Source organism: Sinohyriopsis cumingii, chromosome 2 (assembly GCF_028554795.1).
Source record: "Sinohyriopsis cumingii isolate HCF-2022 chromosome 2, ASM2855479v2, whole genome shotgun sequence".
NCBI lineage: Eukaryota > Metazoa > Mollusca > Bivalvia > Unionida > Unionidae > Sinohyriopsis > Sinohyriopsis cumingii.
The window spans coordinates 122,062,138-122,077,304 of NC_142962.1; the positions used below are offsets into that span (position 1 = coordinate 122,062,138).

Here is a 15,167-nt window from a genome sequence, read left to right on the forward strand (position 1 = left end):
AATCAATTGAAACACACTACCGGTAGTTTAAAAAAAACCCACACAAATAAACAACAATGATAAATAATTATCAAATACAAATTGATAACCAACCACACATGGAAATAATTACAGGATAAGGTATATAAATAGTATACTACCACTATATACAAGAGACCAGGTGCAATTCTTCAGAAACCTTCAATGCTTGTATGGGATATGTTTCGTGCACACAAGACCGATGAAGTAAAAAAGGCCGCAAAGAAAATGAAAATAACACTGGCTGTGATACCAGGAGGTTTAACGTCAGTGTTACAACCTCTTGATGTCTGCCTTTACAAACCTTTCAAGGACAAGTTACGAAAGATGTGGGCAGAATGGGTTTGTTCAAGGGTTGTGAAAATGACAAAAGGCGGGAATTTAATGAGGCTGGACATCGATTTGGTCGCCAAGTGGGCAAAAGAAGTGTGGGACTCAATTCCATCGGAAAAGATTGCAAAATCATTCAGGAAGTGCTGTATCAGCAATGCCATGGATGGAACAGAGGATGATGCTATATTTCAATCCGACAGACGAGGAGAGCGAGAAGGAGAACGATACACTATCAGATGACCATGATGACAATGACAATGTATATGATGAAAGCACGCCCGTAACAGTAGGCGAGTTTCGTGAACTGTTTGGCGAGTCTGATACAGAGCCAGAATTTGAACGATTCTAAAAGTGATAGAACTTTTATAATTCATGATTTTAGAATGTGGATTAATTAAATTTCCATTAAGACTTAACACTTTAGAATTGTTTTTATTTCAACATATAAATTAGCTTTCTTACTTTCATTTTATTTAATAATGTGATTTGCCTAAATAAACGTATTCAGAACTCACTTTGTGCATCTTGTGATGTACCGGTAGTCTAGAAATTATGGGTCGGCTTATACGCAGATCATGCACTTTATAACAGTTTTACCAAGTCAGTTGGGGGGGGGGGGCGGCTTATACGCGAAGGGGCTTATACGCAAGTATATAAGGTATACCTTCCACCTTTCGTAGGACCTAAACATTGTATCACCAAGACAAATCCAGTATCAGACTGATGCTAATTTTAAATGAACTTATAAAACCTCCTGAATAATTTTTCATCTTTTGCTTGGCAAAGCTGAAAAATATACAAGTTATTGAACATTTTTAAAAAAATAACATTAAGATGAAAGCTATACATTGGATACCCTTTTTCTTTAATACATTTGTAAAAGTGAAAAACCTTATTCTTACTTCTTAGACAAATATATCAAAACAGAAGAATATAAAAGAACACTAAATATTGGACTCTTTCTGCAAATAGTCTCCAAATGTGTTCTAAAGTGAAAATAAGAAAAAAATCTACCATCGTTTTTCTGGCACATGTTTGTGTGCTTTCAAATGTGGATTTTATTTATAAATTATCCTTATACAAAATAGTGGTAGACATTGAAGGAAAGTAACTATGAATACAAGTATCACCAATGGTTACTTTAATGCAGGAAACAGAAATGTAAATAAAATATTCCTGATTGATCTGGAAAACATCCATGCCCATTAAAAATTTACCATTTATAAAACCAAGGACAACACCATCAGACTTACAGATATGCATAGGGAATGTGACAGTCCTGCCACAGCACTAAGAATGGACTTGTTTTGACTGGCTTCTTCACTTTTAGTTTCACTTCCTGACCCAGAAGACATGGATGTGCAGTAAGTTTCATTCCCGTTGATAGTGGACATGGATAGTCCACACGGATATTGCAGAACTTCATCTTCCAAATTACAGGTTTCTGAAAAGGATAAACAAAACACTATGAACACATTTTACACTTGGTATAAATTTGCTAGTGAATTTCCTGTCAGACAAGTAACTTTCATAATGTTAATAGATTTAATTATCAACAGTCACTGATTGTTTATGCTGTCATAAATTTAAAAAAATCTGAATAATCTGATGAGCTAAGAGCTAGAGCTACTTGCATAAATCCCCAGTATCTGACTGCTCCCCAGAGGGTTAAAACAATTGGATTTAACATCTCATATTTCAAAACAAAGCTCCCCTTTCAAGACAGACAAAATGTGGCATTTTATAAAAGGTATTCAACCACTAGAAAAAAGCAAAAGTTGAATGAAAATGAAATCTAAGATCAGGATAATTCATATAATAGCAAAAGTTTAATCGAATGTTCCAGAAGACATGGGCAAAAGAGAGGGAATGGCTGTATTATGACAAGAACAACGTTATGCCGTGTAATTGGTGTATGGAGTTTGCAAAAACATACACAGACCAAAAACAATCAAGTTTAGTTGCAGGTTGTTTGAACTTTAAATTTGAATCGGTAATCACACATGGAAAATGGGCATCATAAAAAGAATTTTGAGTGAAAATCAGCTATGCAGATATTGCCAGAAGAGTCGACCACTGGTAAGATCTTGGAAAGTCAGAATGTGCTGGACCTACTCGTTAATTTGGTTAGAAATGCACATGCAGTTGTAAGGAACAGAAGACACTTAACTGATTTTGCATGGATGCGTCAGCTTGATGAGAGGAAAGAGGCTGATGTTGGAGAAACTTACAGGTTGTGACATTTACTCCTTACATGGCTGAAAGTGAAAGGCAGAAATATGTGAAACACGTGAATGAAGCAAGGAATCTTTCAATAGTGTGCAATGGATGTATAGTTCAATTCAGGAGAAAGAAATTGTATATTAAAGAATTTGCAAAGGAGAACAGGTTAAATCATCGTTCCTGGCAATTGACAGTTTAGAGAAGGCAGATTCTTAAGGGATCTTGAAGGTGATCACAACTACACTGGATAATGCTGGAATTGCTAATTGGCAGAATAAGACTTGCATTTGGTAGTGATGGAGCAAGTGTAAGGATGGAAAAAATGCTGAAGGTATATGTAAAGTGAAGAACATCCAACCAGCTTTGCAGGGTATCCACTGCTTTTCACACCAGCTCAAGTTGGCACATAAGGATGTAGTGGAACAAAACTGCCTATTAAAAAAGATGAACTCTTGACGGGACTGTATTATTTCTAGCACAACAGTCCCCTCAGAGAAGTAATCTAAAGAGGTTATTTGCTGCTCTAGACATCTCACCAGCTATGCCAAGCAGGATTGGAGGCACATGCTGGTTACAGCACACTGAAAGAGTGCTGACATCTTCTGGATAGGATACATGACCATTAAAGATCAGCTTGAAAGGCTGCCTTCCCAGAAATAATCTTCATCAGATACACATTGGAAGGTCAAAGGTTTATTGAAAATAATGACAGAACCTGCCACTTTGAAATTTATGTTGTTTATTATATCACTTCTATCCAAACTGCTGCAAGACACAAATGCTTCAGTTACTGACATTAAATTAAGCAGAAGTTGGATGCCACCATGTCCATTCTGAAGTACAAAATCAAAGATGGTCAAAGACTTAGATTGGCAGCATTCTGTGTTGACAGGTTTAGATTTTGGTGAAGATGATTTGATCCAAAAGACCAGAGAGGAAGTGACATCATACCTGGTCACATGTCGTTAGAACAGATTCAGTGATGCTCGTGATTGTGTTATTGGTGCTTGCAGGATAGCAAACTTCAAGATTTGGCCAGTATCACAAATTAGTTAGAGCATTTCCATCCAGTGCTTGTCAGTGTCGGAGTGGATGCCTATGCAGTGGAAATGGAATAGGACATGTTATAGAGTTTAATCTATAGCAATTACAAAGATATCTATGCTTTGACTTGGCCCACAGTTGTAAAATCATGTGCTGCTGACTGCAAGAATATTCTGGCATTGATTGACCTTATCCTGACAATCCCAGCCCACGCTGCTGACTGCAAGAATATTCTGGCATTGACTGACCTTATCCTGACAATCCCAGCCCACTCTGCTGACTGCAAGAATATTCTGGCATTGACTGACCTTATCCTGACAATCCCAGCCCACTCTGCTGACTGCAAGAATATTCTGGCATTGACTGACCTTATCCTGACAATCCCAGCCCACGCTGCTGACTGCAAGAATATTCTGACATTGACTGACCTTATCCTGACAATCCCAGCCCACGCTGCTGACTGCAAGAATATTCTGACATTGACTGACCTTATCCTGACAATCCCAGCCCACTCTGCTGACTGCAAGAATATTCTGGCATTGACTGACCTTATCCTGACAATCCCAGCCTGCTCTGCTGATGCTGAGAGGGGTTTCTCAGAGATGAAAATGGAGAAGAGCAACTGGAGATTGTGTTTGCAACCTTGGGTTCTGTCCAACCTATTCTTAACAATGTTCCATACAGATGACATTAAAATGTAAGATCCATCACCAGCAATACATCTATGGAATGTTTCAGGTTGATGGGTAAGGAGACCAGAATAAACTCCATATGGAGCCAGAGTAAAGGTGAAGAAGGAGATTGGAGACATGGATTCCTTTCTAGAATTGGATCCAGATTATCTTGAGAAGCATGGATGGTGAATTGGCTGATGATTGATGAACTAAAGCAAGATCTATACTTCTGTATTTCATATGAAAATGCTAGTTAATAAATAAAACTGTTGTTAATCTCAATATGTGTGTAAAATTGTTTTATGGAAAGGACTAGTAATGATTTGGCAGGGGACTAGAAAATTTTTCAGTCTACTAGTCCTTCTGGCTAAAATAAATCTGTTAAATTCGAGCTCTGTTCCAACAGAAAGATTGCACTTGCACATCCTCCAGTTTTGCCTTCAGAGCCAATTTATAACCGAAGTCCCTATGCACATCCCTCAACCCAACTCTAATGTCTTCATGAATGCATCAGATTCAGAGTAGCTGGTCCCTGGAACAAATTCCCTCTACAATCTGGAAATGTGGCTGGTCTTTTTCACCCAATAAGGGTGTGTTAAACAAGGAATCATAGTGTTAGGGTCTCTCCTGACAACACATAGGACCCTCCTACTGGGCAACCTTGGAAGGGATTGCCCTCCAGGTTCATCACATTCATGGCAAGAAGAATGTTCTAATAGACATTCTGTCCAGGACAGGAAAGGTAGTTCACTAATCCATAGCAGAGTTCTTGTTCACAACAAGGCTTAAAAACAAGTTCCCTTTTTTCCATCGCCCAGTCCTTGATCAGAGGGCCAGGGCTGTGGCTGCCTTCAGTTGAGGTGCGATTGCCTGTTCACTTTCACCTTTCTATTGCAAGTGTTCCACAAAGTCTGGATCTCCAGTGCTCAGCTCAATCTGATAGTCCCTCTGAGGCCTCAGCAATCTTTTTGACCTGTTGGTAGACCAGCCCAGTAATATAGCCTCTGGGGGAATACCTGTTGTAACACTGAGGTTGCCTTCTGCACAACAGCCCAGATTCTCCACCTTTGTGCTTGGCTCATATCAGGTGATCTATCTATCCACCAGAAAAGTTTTAAAGCAAGGCTGCCAATTGTATTGCTCAGACCAGGAGACAGTCCTTGTCAAAGTTGCATACATGCCAAACCCCAGCCCCCCCAAGGTATAAGCATTATATGTGGTAAAAAAGCATAATTTGGATGTAAAAAAAAGTAATCTATGTATTACATCCAGAATCACAGCATGTACTAACCTGGTTCTGCTGCTAGTCAAAATACAAACACATAATATACTGAAATATTATTTATATTCAGTACTCACTTTTTAACTAGTCTACATGTTTAACTTTCCCTAAATGATTTTGAACTGGAATTCTGCAATAAGTACAATCATGTGCTCAGAATGCTGCATTACTTTACTTTTAAAAGTTTGTAAAGCGATGTTGATTTGTCCTTTTTTCGGATCTCACATGTTTTGATTTTGAAAAAGGTCCATCTGCCCTATCATTTTCCAACGAACATCTGATGAAATTTTCCTTAAAAGTATACACTGGTCTGCGAATTAACTAGCTGATCAAAATAACAACTTTGTGAGGAAAAGTTCATATTTGAAGAAACCCATGCATTTTCTTGGAAATGGGTCATATACAGTTGCTATAAATAACATATAAGGAAAGTACTCTTACACTATTTGTTTGCAGCAATCATCTTTCTAAGAATATTCTCAAATTTATATGAGTGGAATTAAAGAGATCATAATAAAAATGACCAAAACAACTTTTTGGTACTTTATTCTTTTTAATTTTTAATGAACCAAAAAAGCGTAATACATATACAGGCAAGCTTAAAACGTAATCTGGTGAAAAAAGTGTGATGATTATGCAAAAAGCATAATGGTTGAAATGTATGAAGGTGTATGATGCAAAGTAAGAATCTTTTGCAGTTAGTGCAACAGTGACTGATTTTTTCTATTCCCATTTGAAGAGAGAGAATGGTCTGGTTCTACTATTAAGGGCTGTAGGGCAGCCATTTTCAACACAAGTTCTCAAAGACCCGGCTATTGGACTTGCCTTCACATTTCTGATCTTATCAGGTGGTTTCAGTTGCAGAAACTGGTGTCTTGGTCATTAAAGCCAAGATGAACTCACATGCATGTTGTGGTCTGTTATAATTGCCAATAAATATAGCTTCCTTAAAAAACTTTACCCTTAAAACTATTTTCCTGATCTCTTATACGGGCACAAGCTTCATGCCCTGTCTATTGTAAATGTTTGTATGATTCAACAACAATTATGAGTCTGTTTGCCTTCTTGTCAACCAAGATTATTTTTAGCAGAACAACTTTCTTTGTTAACTCCACGACCTATAGAGATCCCCAGTCTCAGTCGCATCTTTGCTGAGGATAATCAAGATTGACTCTTATATCCAGTACGGTATTTCAATTCTATTTGGCTGCTACAAAAGGGAGAAGGAATGGAAGGAAACATCTTTCTCTCCCTCTTAGTAGCTCGGCTGATATTTCAGCATCTACTATTTATAAGTGGATTGTTCTAATGATTAAGAGGGCTTATCACATCCTTAATGAGTGGAACCTTTCATTTATGCATATGAAGATTAAAGCACATGAGGTCTGAACTATTATTACCTCATTGATCTGTTTAATTTATTCATCATAGATGGAGGTTATGAAGGCTACATTTTGGCATTCACATAGTATTTTCTCCACTTTCTACCTTTTGGTGCACAAGAACAAAGGCATACTTTCTTTGGGGCCCATAATTACAGGACAAAAAGTGGCCAAAGCTGATACCAACTTACAGCACTTGACAACCCAACCAGAAGGGTCAGTATAACCTTTCTTACAACAGTTTTGAGGTGAACAGTCTCCCACCCCAATGGCAAATTCAGTAATTTTTTGTTGAGTTTAATTATAGTAGCGTTAGCACAATTGTGCATGTGCCACTTTTTTCTGGCTGCACCGCAGTCTGCTAGTTGTTCCTGGGGAAGGGATGGTACCACCTCCCCCAGGCTTTTATGGATTCAAGGAACCCTGATAGTTTGGCCTCAATCTGTGGGTCCATAAAGGTCCCTACAGTTGAATGGTTGGCTGTCATTAGTGGGAAGGAGAGCTCGGGAACGGTCCTGCTTGCTTTACATCGCTGGTTTCTTGTTGCATTTGCCTTTTTTTTTTTTTTTCCGAGATTTTTTTTTTTTTCTCTTCAAAATGTTCTAAAAGGAGGGGGGATGTTCTATGCTGTTTATAGAGGTTCTTAGTAGATATCATGTATGAAGAGAGATTTTCAAGATTATTATGGTATTACTAGTCGAGGTGTTTAGGGTGTGTTTCCTACGTTATGTTATTTATAAGTTTTTAGATATTACCTCTTTAAGATATTTATTAATTGATGTTTTTAGAGATTGAATGTTATTTATACTTTATTTAGCAAGAGACCGGAGTCCTAGCCGATTACACAGTTCGTTAAGGACATCTAGGACAGGAATCCTAGCTGATTACTCGGTTCGTTAAGGACATCTAGGGCATCCGATTTTGCGGTTTCCTTAGTTTTTTATAGGTGCTTCGTAAGTGAATTATTTATTAATACTTTTATAAAATTGAATGACATGTTATGGTTTTTTATGTGGTGGCTTCTACATTTATTTAGCTAGTTACAGGGTCTTTTGGTTTTGTGGGGATAGTAATTATATTTTGTTCCTAAGTCCTGCTGAGTCTATGAATTGATTTATATTTTTATATGCTGATTGTTTATTTTTATTAGAGTCCATAAATAACTCTGTGTATGTGTGTGGTAATCCAATCTCTTTTTGGTTTTTGATAAATATTTTCCGAGCGAGTTGATATTTTGGGCATATATTGAATATATATATAGATCTTCGGTGGTGTGGCAGTTAAAGCAGTTAATGGTTGCTGGTTTGGGTCCTATAAACCTTCCAAAACTGCTTGCTAGTTTAGTTTTTCCAGTTATTATCCTGTTTATGGTTTTCTGTTCTAAATAGGTACCCTTAGGTAGCTGTATGTTCCTATCTACGTTTTTTTGGGTTTCATGGTGATTTTTCCCTTTTGTGGAGGAGTTCCAAAAATCTTGCCATGTTTGGTCTGTATATGTTTGTGCGAAGCTTATTGCTTCTGTAGAGCTATAGTTAAGCTTGATAGAGTTTTGATCTCCTAGTTTGGTTTTTGCAACTTTGTCTGCTGTTTCGTTGCCAGAGATTCCAGTAATGCAATCACTACAGGTATTGGAATTAGTGTTTTTAAAATGTAGTCAGTGGAGGGGGTAAAGCTAATTTTAATAATGTAATACTTACCTGTTGCTATGGCCAGATTCCCTCCTCCTGCCTAATTTGGATGTCCCACAAGCAGGCTTTGTCTCTAAAATGGGTACAGCTACTGCACATGGACGTTATGATATAGGAGAGCAGACTTGGTCTGTCTCCAGTTCTGAAACTAGGGAGCTTTTCATCTGACAGTAGGATGTAATTTTCTTTTATGGCTGAGGATATTTTCCTCCCAGAAAGTAAAGCAATGCATAATGACAGGTAAGTATCACATCAATAAAATTTGTTGTGCACTCACCCATCACCAAACAGCATCAAGTGGCTAACTCCCTATTGAAGATTTTAATGATTTCTGAAACTTCTTTTTATTTTTAAAAATTATACTCATATCGATGTATGGCAAAAAAAGTACAATTATTTACCTGCACTAATATTTCTTTGAACTTCGTCCTGGCACAAAGATTCAAAATCTTTATCAGAGCTATTATACCAAGGTCTTGCAACATTATCATTGCTGCTACTTTGTCTATCTTGTACATTCTTTAAATTGGAACTATTCAGTCTAAGGTCATTATTTTGAAAGTTTGTGGCTTTTTCTACTTGCAGCTGCAGCACTTCATCAGCTTTTGTCTCTATGTTGCGTGATTCTGGCAGGGTGGTGCCACTCTCAAAGACACCTATTTGTCCCTCTCCAGTTGATTTTGATCTTACAAAGCTAGGAGTTGAGCTAGACATTGCTCCAATAATGTCAGACTTCCTCACTGTCTTTCCTCTACCTTTCAACACAAAGTTGTCCAAATGTTGAAGTTTTCTTTTCAAAGTAATTGAAGATGTCCTTCTCTCATTTGGTGTCTTTAACATTTTTAACTGAAAATCCCCCATTTCTCCTCCATTATCAGTTGACAATTGGGCCTCTTTGTGTTGAATACGTAATAGTTTCATGTCAGTGACAATATTTTCATCATCTAATTGTTTTTGACTTTCTCTTTTGTCACCATTGTTCAGATTCACTATTACATTGTCTTTGCCTTCCTCAGATTTTGGAACATTATTGGAAGTATCTTCCATCTGGACACCTGCCAACTCCTTTTGACAGCCTTGATGATTAGTGAGAGTACCTTTCAAGAGAGTAGATGTTGAGTCCTGGATACCACCAGTACATGTAGTGAAATCTATATTGCTATTTTCCTGTCCCAAATATGGCCTAGTTACCTCCCTTTGCTTGAATTTGGTACCAGGTGTCCCGAGTGCTAAACGTAGTTTGTGAAGGCAATCAATGTTCTTATTGATGTTACTTGTTATCTCTGAATCTAATTCAATGCCTACTTTTGTACCATTTCCTATCAATCCTTCACATTTGGTAAAATCCACAGAAGAAGTGATTTCTCCTTTCTCAAACTCTCTGACACATTTGGTCATCTCCACTGTGACTGTAGATTCAACATTTGATGTTCTATCTTCCTGTAATGCAGTATCTCTTATCGTTTCAACAACACGAGCCATCACTTCCGTATCAGTCAAGTCACTAACTGAGTAAGTTCTGGAAAACCTTACCTTTTCTGGGCAAGAGTTTTCATCATCTTTGGCTGTGTACCTCCTTTTTTTAAAAGTTTCTTGTTCTTTTTTCATTTTTTCTTCAATTTTTTTCCACGAGCTTTCTTCATTCTCCTTATGGTGTGAAATCCCTCCAGTACATTTTGTCATCTCCATTTCAACTGTATACATTTTAGTTTCAGAAAGTTTCATTGTCCTCTCCTTATCGCTACCTTCAAATTCTGGTTGTGTTGTCCCAACACAAGCAGTCATGTCCATTTCAAATGACTGAAATTGGGTTCTATTTGTATCTGCTGGCGATGTGTCTGCTTCAGTGCTTGTTTCAAATACATTTGTAAGACATTCTGTTAATTCCATACCTAAAGGCAGGATTTGAGTTTTATCTATATTTTCCAAACTGTCTTTATAATCTTGATTATGCTTGCTGAATGAAGTCTGCAAGGACTCAGTCAATACCAAACCCAGAGAATGACACTTTGTTCTATCACCTTTTCTCAACTTATCTGGAACACTATCATGTTTATTACTGATATTTTCAGTCGAACACACTGTCAATTCCATTCCTTCTGGCAAATTAACTGTCTTGTCTCCATTTTCTACATAGTGTCCTACATTCTTCTTTTCAGCCTCACCAGAACTAGACAGACATTCAGTCCTATCCATCCCAAGGGGGTGGCACAAAGTCTGGTCTTTATTTGTATCCATGATTATCAGTTTGCTATCATCTTTGGTATTAATAACATTCTGTATACAGTCTGTCATCTCCATCCCAAACTGCTGCTGAGTTTTGTCCTGTCTTGTTTTAGTAATCTTATTCCTATCAGGTCTAATATCAATAGCATCGGGCAAACATTCTGTCATCTCCATCCCAAATGACTGTCGCATAGTTTTGTCCTGATTTGTTTTAGTAATCTTGCTACTATCAGCTCTAACATCAATAGAACAAGGCAAACATTCTGTCATCTCCATCCCAAATGACTGTCGCATAGTTTTGTCCTGATTTGTTTTAGTAATCTTGCTACTATCAGCTCTAACATCAACAGAACAAGGCAAACATTCTGTCATCTCCATCCCAAATGACTGTCGCATAGTTTTGTCCTGATTTGTTTTAGTAATCTTACTACTATCAGCTCTAATATCAATAGCACAAGGTAAACATTCTGTCATCTCCATCCCAAATGACTGTCGCATAGTTTTGTCCTGATTTGTTTTAGTAATCTTACTACTATCAGCTCTAATATCAATAGCACAAGGTAAACATTCTGTCATCTCCATCCCAAATGACTGTCGCATAGTTTTGTCCTGATTTGTTTTAGTAATCTTACTACTATCAGCTCTAACATCAATAGCACAAGGTAAACATTCTGTCATCTCCATCCCAAATGACTGTCGCATAGTTTTGTCCTGATTTGTTTTAGTAATCTTACTACTATTAGCTCTAACATCAATAGCACAAGGTAAACATTCTGTCATCTCCATCCCAAATGACTGTCGCATAGTTTTGTCCTGATTTGTTTTAGTAATCTTACTACTATCAGCTCTAATATCAATAGCACAAGGTAAACATTCTGTCATCTCCATCCCAAATGACTGTCGCATAGTTTTGTCCTGATTTGTTTTAGTAATCTTACTACTATCAGCTCTAATATCAATAGCACAAGGTAAACATTCTGTCATCTCCATCCCAAATGACTGTCGCATAGTTTTGTCCTTATTTGTTTTAGTAATCTTACTACTATCAGCTCTAATATCAATAGCACAAGGTAAACATTCTGTCATCTCCATCCCAAATGATTGTCGCATAGTTTTGTCCTGATCTGTTTTAGTAATCTTACAACTATCAGGTCTAATATCAATAGCATCGGGCAAACATTCTGTCATCTCCATCCCAAATGACTGTCGCATAGTTTTGTCCTGATTTGTTTTAGTAATCTTACTACTATCAGCTCTAACATCAATAGCACAAGGTAAACATTCTGTCATCTCCATCCCAAATGACTGTCGCATAGTTTTGTCCTGATCTGTTTTAGTAATCTTACAACTATCAGGTCTAACATCAATAGCATCGGGCAAACATTCTGTCATCTCCATCCCAAATGACTGTCGCATAGTTTTGTCCTGATTTGTTTTAGTAATCTTACTACTATCAGCTCTAACATCAATAGAACAAGGTAAACATTCTGTCATCTCCATCCCAAATGACTGTCGCATAGTTTTGTCCTGATTTGTTTTAGTAATCTTGCTACTATCAGCTCTAATATCAATAGCACAAGGGAAACATTCTGTCACCTCCGTCCCAAATGACTGCCGCAGAGTTTTGTCCTGACTTGTTTTAGTAGCCTTCTTACCATTGTCAGCTTTAGAATCAATAACACCTGACAAGCATTCTGTCATCTCCATCACAAATGACTGCCGTAGAGTTTGGTTCTGGCTTTTCACAATAGTTTTCTTATTACTATCAGTGCTTGTATCAATAACACTTGACAAACATTCTGTCATGTCCATCTCAAAGGGCTGACACAATGCCTTGTTTTGATATTTATCCATGACTGTCATTTTACCATCACCTTCAGTAGCAATAACATTCTGTATACACTCTGTCATCTCCATGCCAAACGACTGCTGCTGCATTCTGTTCTGACTTTTCTCAGCAATTAATTTACTACAGTCACTTCCAGTATCGATAACACCTGACAAACATTCTGTCATCTCCATCCCAAATGACTGCCGCTGAGTTTTGTCCTGGCCTTTCTGAACATTTTTCTTGCTGCTGTCAGCTTGAGTATTCATGATATTGGTCAAACATTCTGTCATTTCCATCCCAATCGAATGACACAAAGTCATGCTGCTACTCTTCTCATGCAACATATGCCTCTTGTAACATTCAGAATCAATCACCTTCGTTAAATTTTCTTTCATTTCCATTCCGAATGACTGATGCAAAGTTTTATTGCAACTCTCCTGTATCATCTGCTCCTTGCATTCTGTCATTTCCATCCCAAATGACTGATGTGAAGTCATATTATTATTTCCATGTGCCATCTGCTGCTTTTCTGATTTGGTTTCAATTACATTTGCAAGACATTCTGTCATTTCCATACCAATTAGCTGACATACTGTTCTGTCTGACTGACCAAAATCTGTCTCAGTTCTAGTATTATCTAAAATTTTAGGGTCATTAGTTTTATTGGCAGCCTGGGAAGGCTTAGCAAATTTCTGTAGGAGGCTCTGTACCGATATTTTACCACGATCTTCTTCCTCCTTTTGAATACAGCTTGGAAAGACCTCTGTTAATTCCATGGACACTGTATCATCCAGGCATGCATTTTCATTCATATCATTTTTCTCATTAATCTGCATATTCTGGCCAAAACTGGCTTGACTCTGGACGGTGTTCTTTCTGGTATCAAACATCTGACTAAGAAAGCTCTTGACATTGTCTTCATCACCGTCAAATTTGTCAACTCTTTGCCAGAAAGGCTGAACTGGGGATGATGTTGTGCAAATAACATGTTGTTTATCATTTTCTGAACAGTGTGCTAAACTTTCAAGGGGAGACCGACTTTTTCTTCTCTGGTCTGGAACTGATTTTCTTTCTTGCACAGGAGCTTGTTTTCTGCAATATACAGAGTCCTTAATTATATGCTTGCATTTATGGAGGTACACAAATTTAGTCCAAATGGAGAATGTGTTACTTCCACTTTTTCTATACTGGTGTAAACAAAACAAAAAAAAAACACAATTTTCAATTCTCATCTTATATTATGGGAAAATTGGTATTTAAAAATCATTTTGGATGACACGATGATTGGACTGTTTACAGAATTATTTTTCAATTCATCCAAATGAGTATAAATTATTCAACAACAACATTACAACAGACAATTATGCAAATACATGCCCAGAGACCTTGACCTTTCTTGATATATCAATCACAGGCTTGTTAGAGTGCTGCCCTTCCTCAAATGTAACATAATCATGTAGCTGATTTGTAGCTAACTTGCGTACAGGAAACTTTATTAAAGTGTACTTTTTTGTGTGGAACCCAAAATGACAATTTTACTTTGTGAAAGTGACCCTTGCCCTCTAGGCCTTTTGAGGAACTTACCTGTGCCAAAGTGCATACTACCTACGAAGTTTGATCTCAATTTTATTCTGGAATTTTGACTTGTGGAGCAAAATCCAACTTTTTAAAAATTATATCTCAATGACCTTGACCTTTCACATCTTGGCCTCATAATCAATAGGAGTTGCCCCTGCCCAAGTGTAATCTATCAAGTCTTATGAAAATAAGACTGAGGAAATTAGGCTTATCATGCAGAAAAGAAGACAACACTTTTTTCAACTGGTTCTAGCAGCCCCCAGATCAGCCTATATGTAGTACACGTAAGGTTGGAGGAAAAGAAAATAAAAAAAATAAAAAATTATTTTTCAGTTAGCACCTCATCTACACAGGACAAGTATAAAGCTAGCCAGACATGCTACCCCTTTTTAAGTAGAGGCCTTACATTTGCTCTTAAGGAAAATTTCAAAGTTTAATAACATGTTCAAATTTAATGGAAGAAAGAAAAAAAAGAGTATACAAATGCATATCTGTATTTTCTTCAGTCATCAAACAATCAAGGTTTAAACTGCAGTGAAAATGTAGGAACTTAAGTGGTAAAATTTTAATTTTACAACATTAAACTATGATTTTTTATAACTGATTAGGCAAAGAAACAAATGTGTTTCTGGTCAGCTGACTGTCCATTTCTCATGCTGACCCTAGCACCTTTTTCCCCATGGCAAATGTAAAAAAAAAAAAAAAATTCATTAAATATACAGTCAAACCTGTCTACAGCAGCCACCAAAGAAAAAAGCAAAGGTGACCTCTGTAGACAAGTGATCTATGAAGGCAGGTTTAGCTCTCAAACATCTTTCACGACAAATTTTTGTACTATGAACTGATCAACGTTAGCATTATTATCATTATTATTTCATGTGCATTGTT

General features: G+C 37.2%; 1 protein-coding gene across 1 annotated transcript in view; it reads right to left on the reverse strand.

The window, feature by feature from the left end:
• Nucleotides 1–15,167, reverse strand: part of LOC149805725 (uncharacterized) — a 109,784-nt gene that overhangs the window by 55,274 nt on the left and 39,343 nt on the right. The window contains exons 10-11 of the mRNA XM_089934696.1: nt 9,046–13,793; nt 1,605–1,795 (exon numbers count right to left, since the gene is read on the reverse strand). Of these exons, the coding sequence (XP_089790822.1) occupies nt 1,605–1,795; nt 9,046–13,793 (4,939 nt within the window). The remainder of the gene's footprint in view (nt 1–1,604; nt 1,796–9,045; nt 13,794–15,167) is intronic.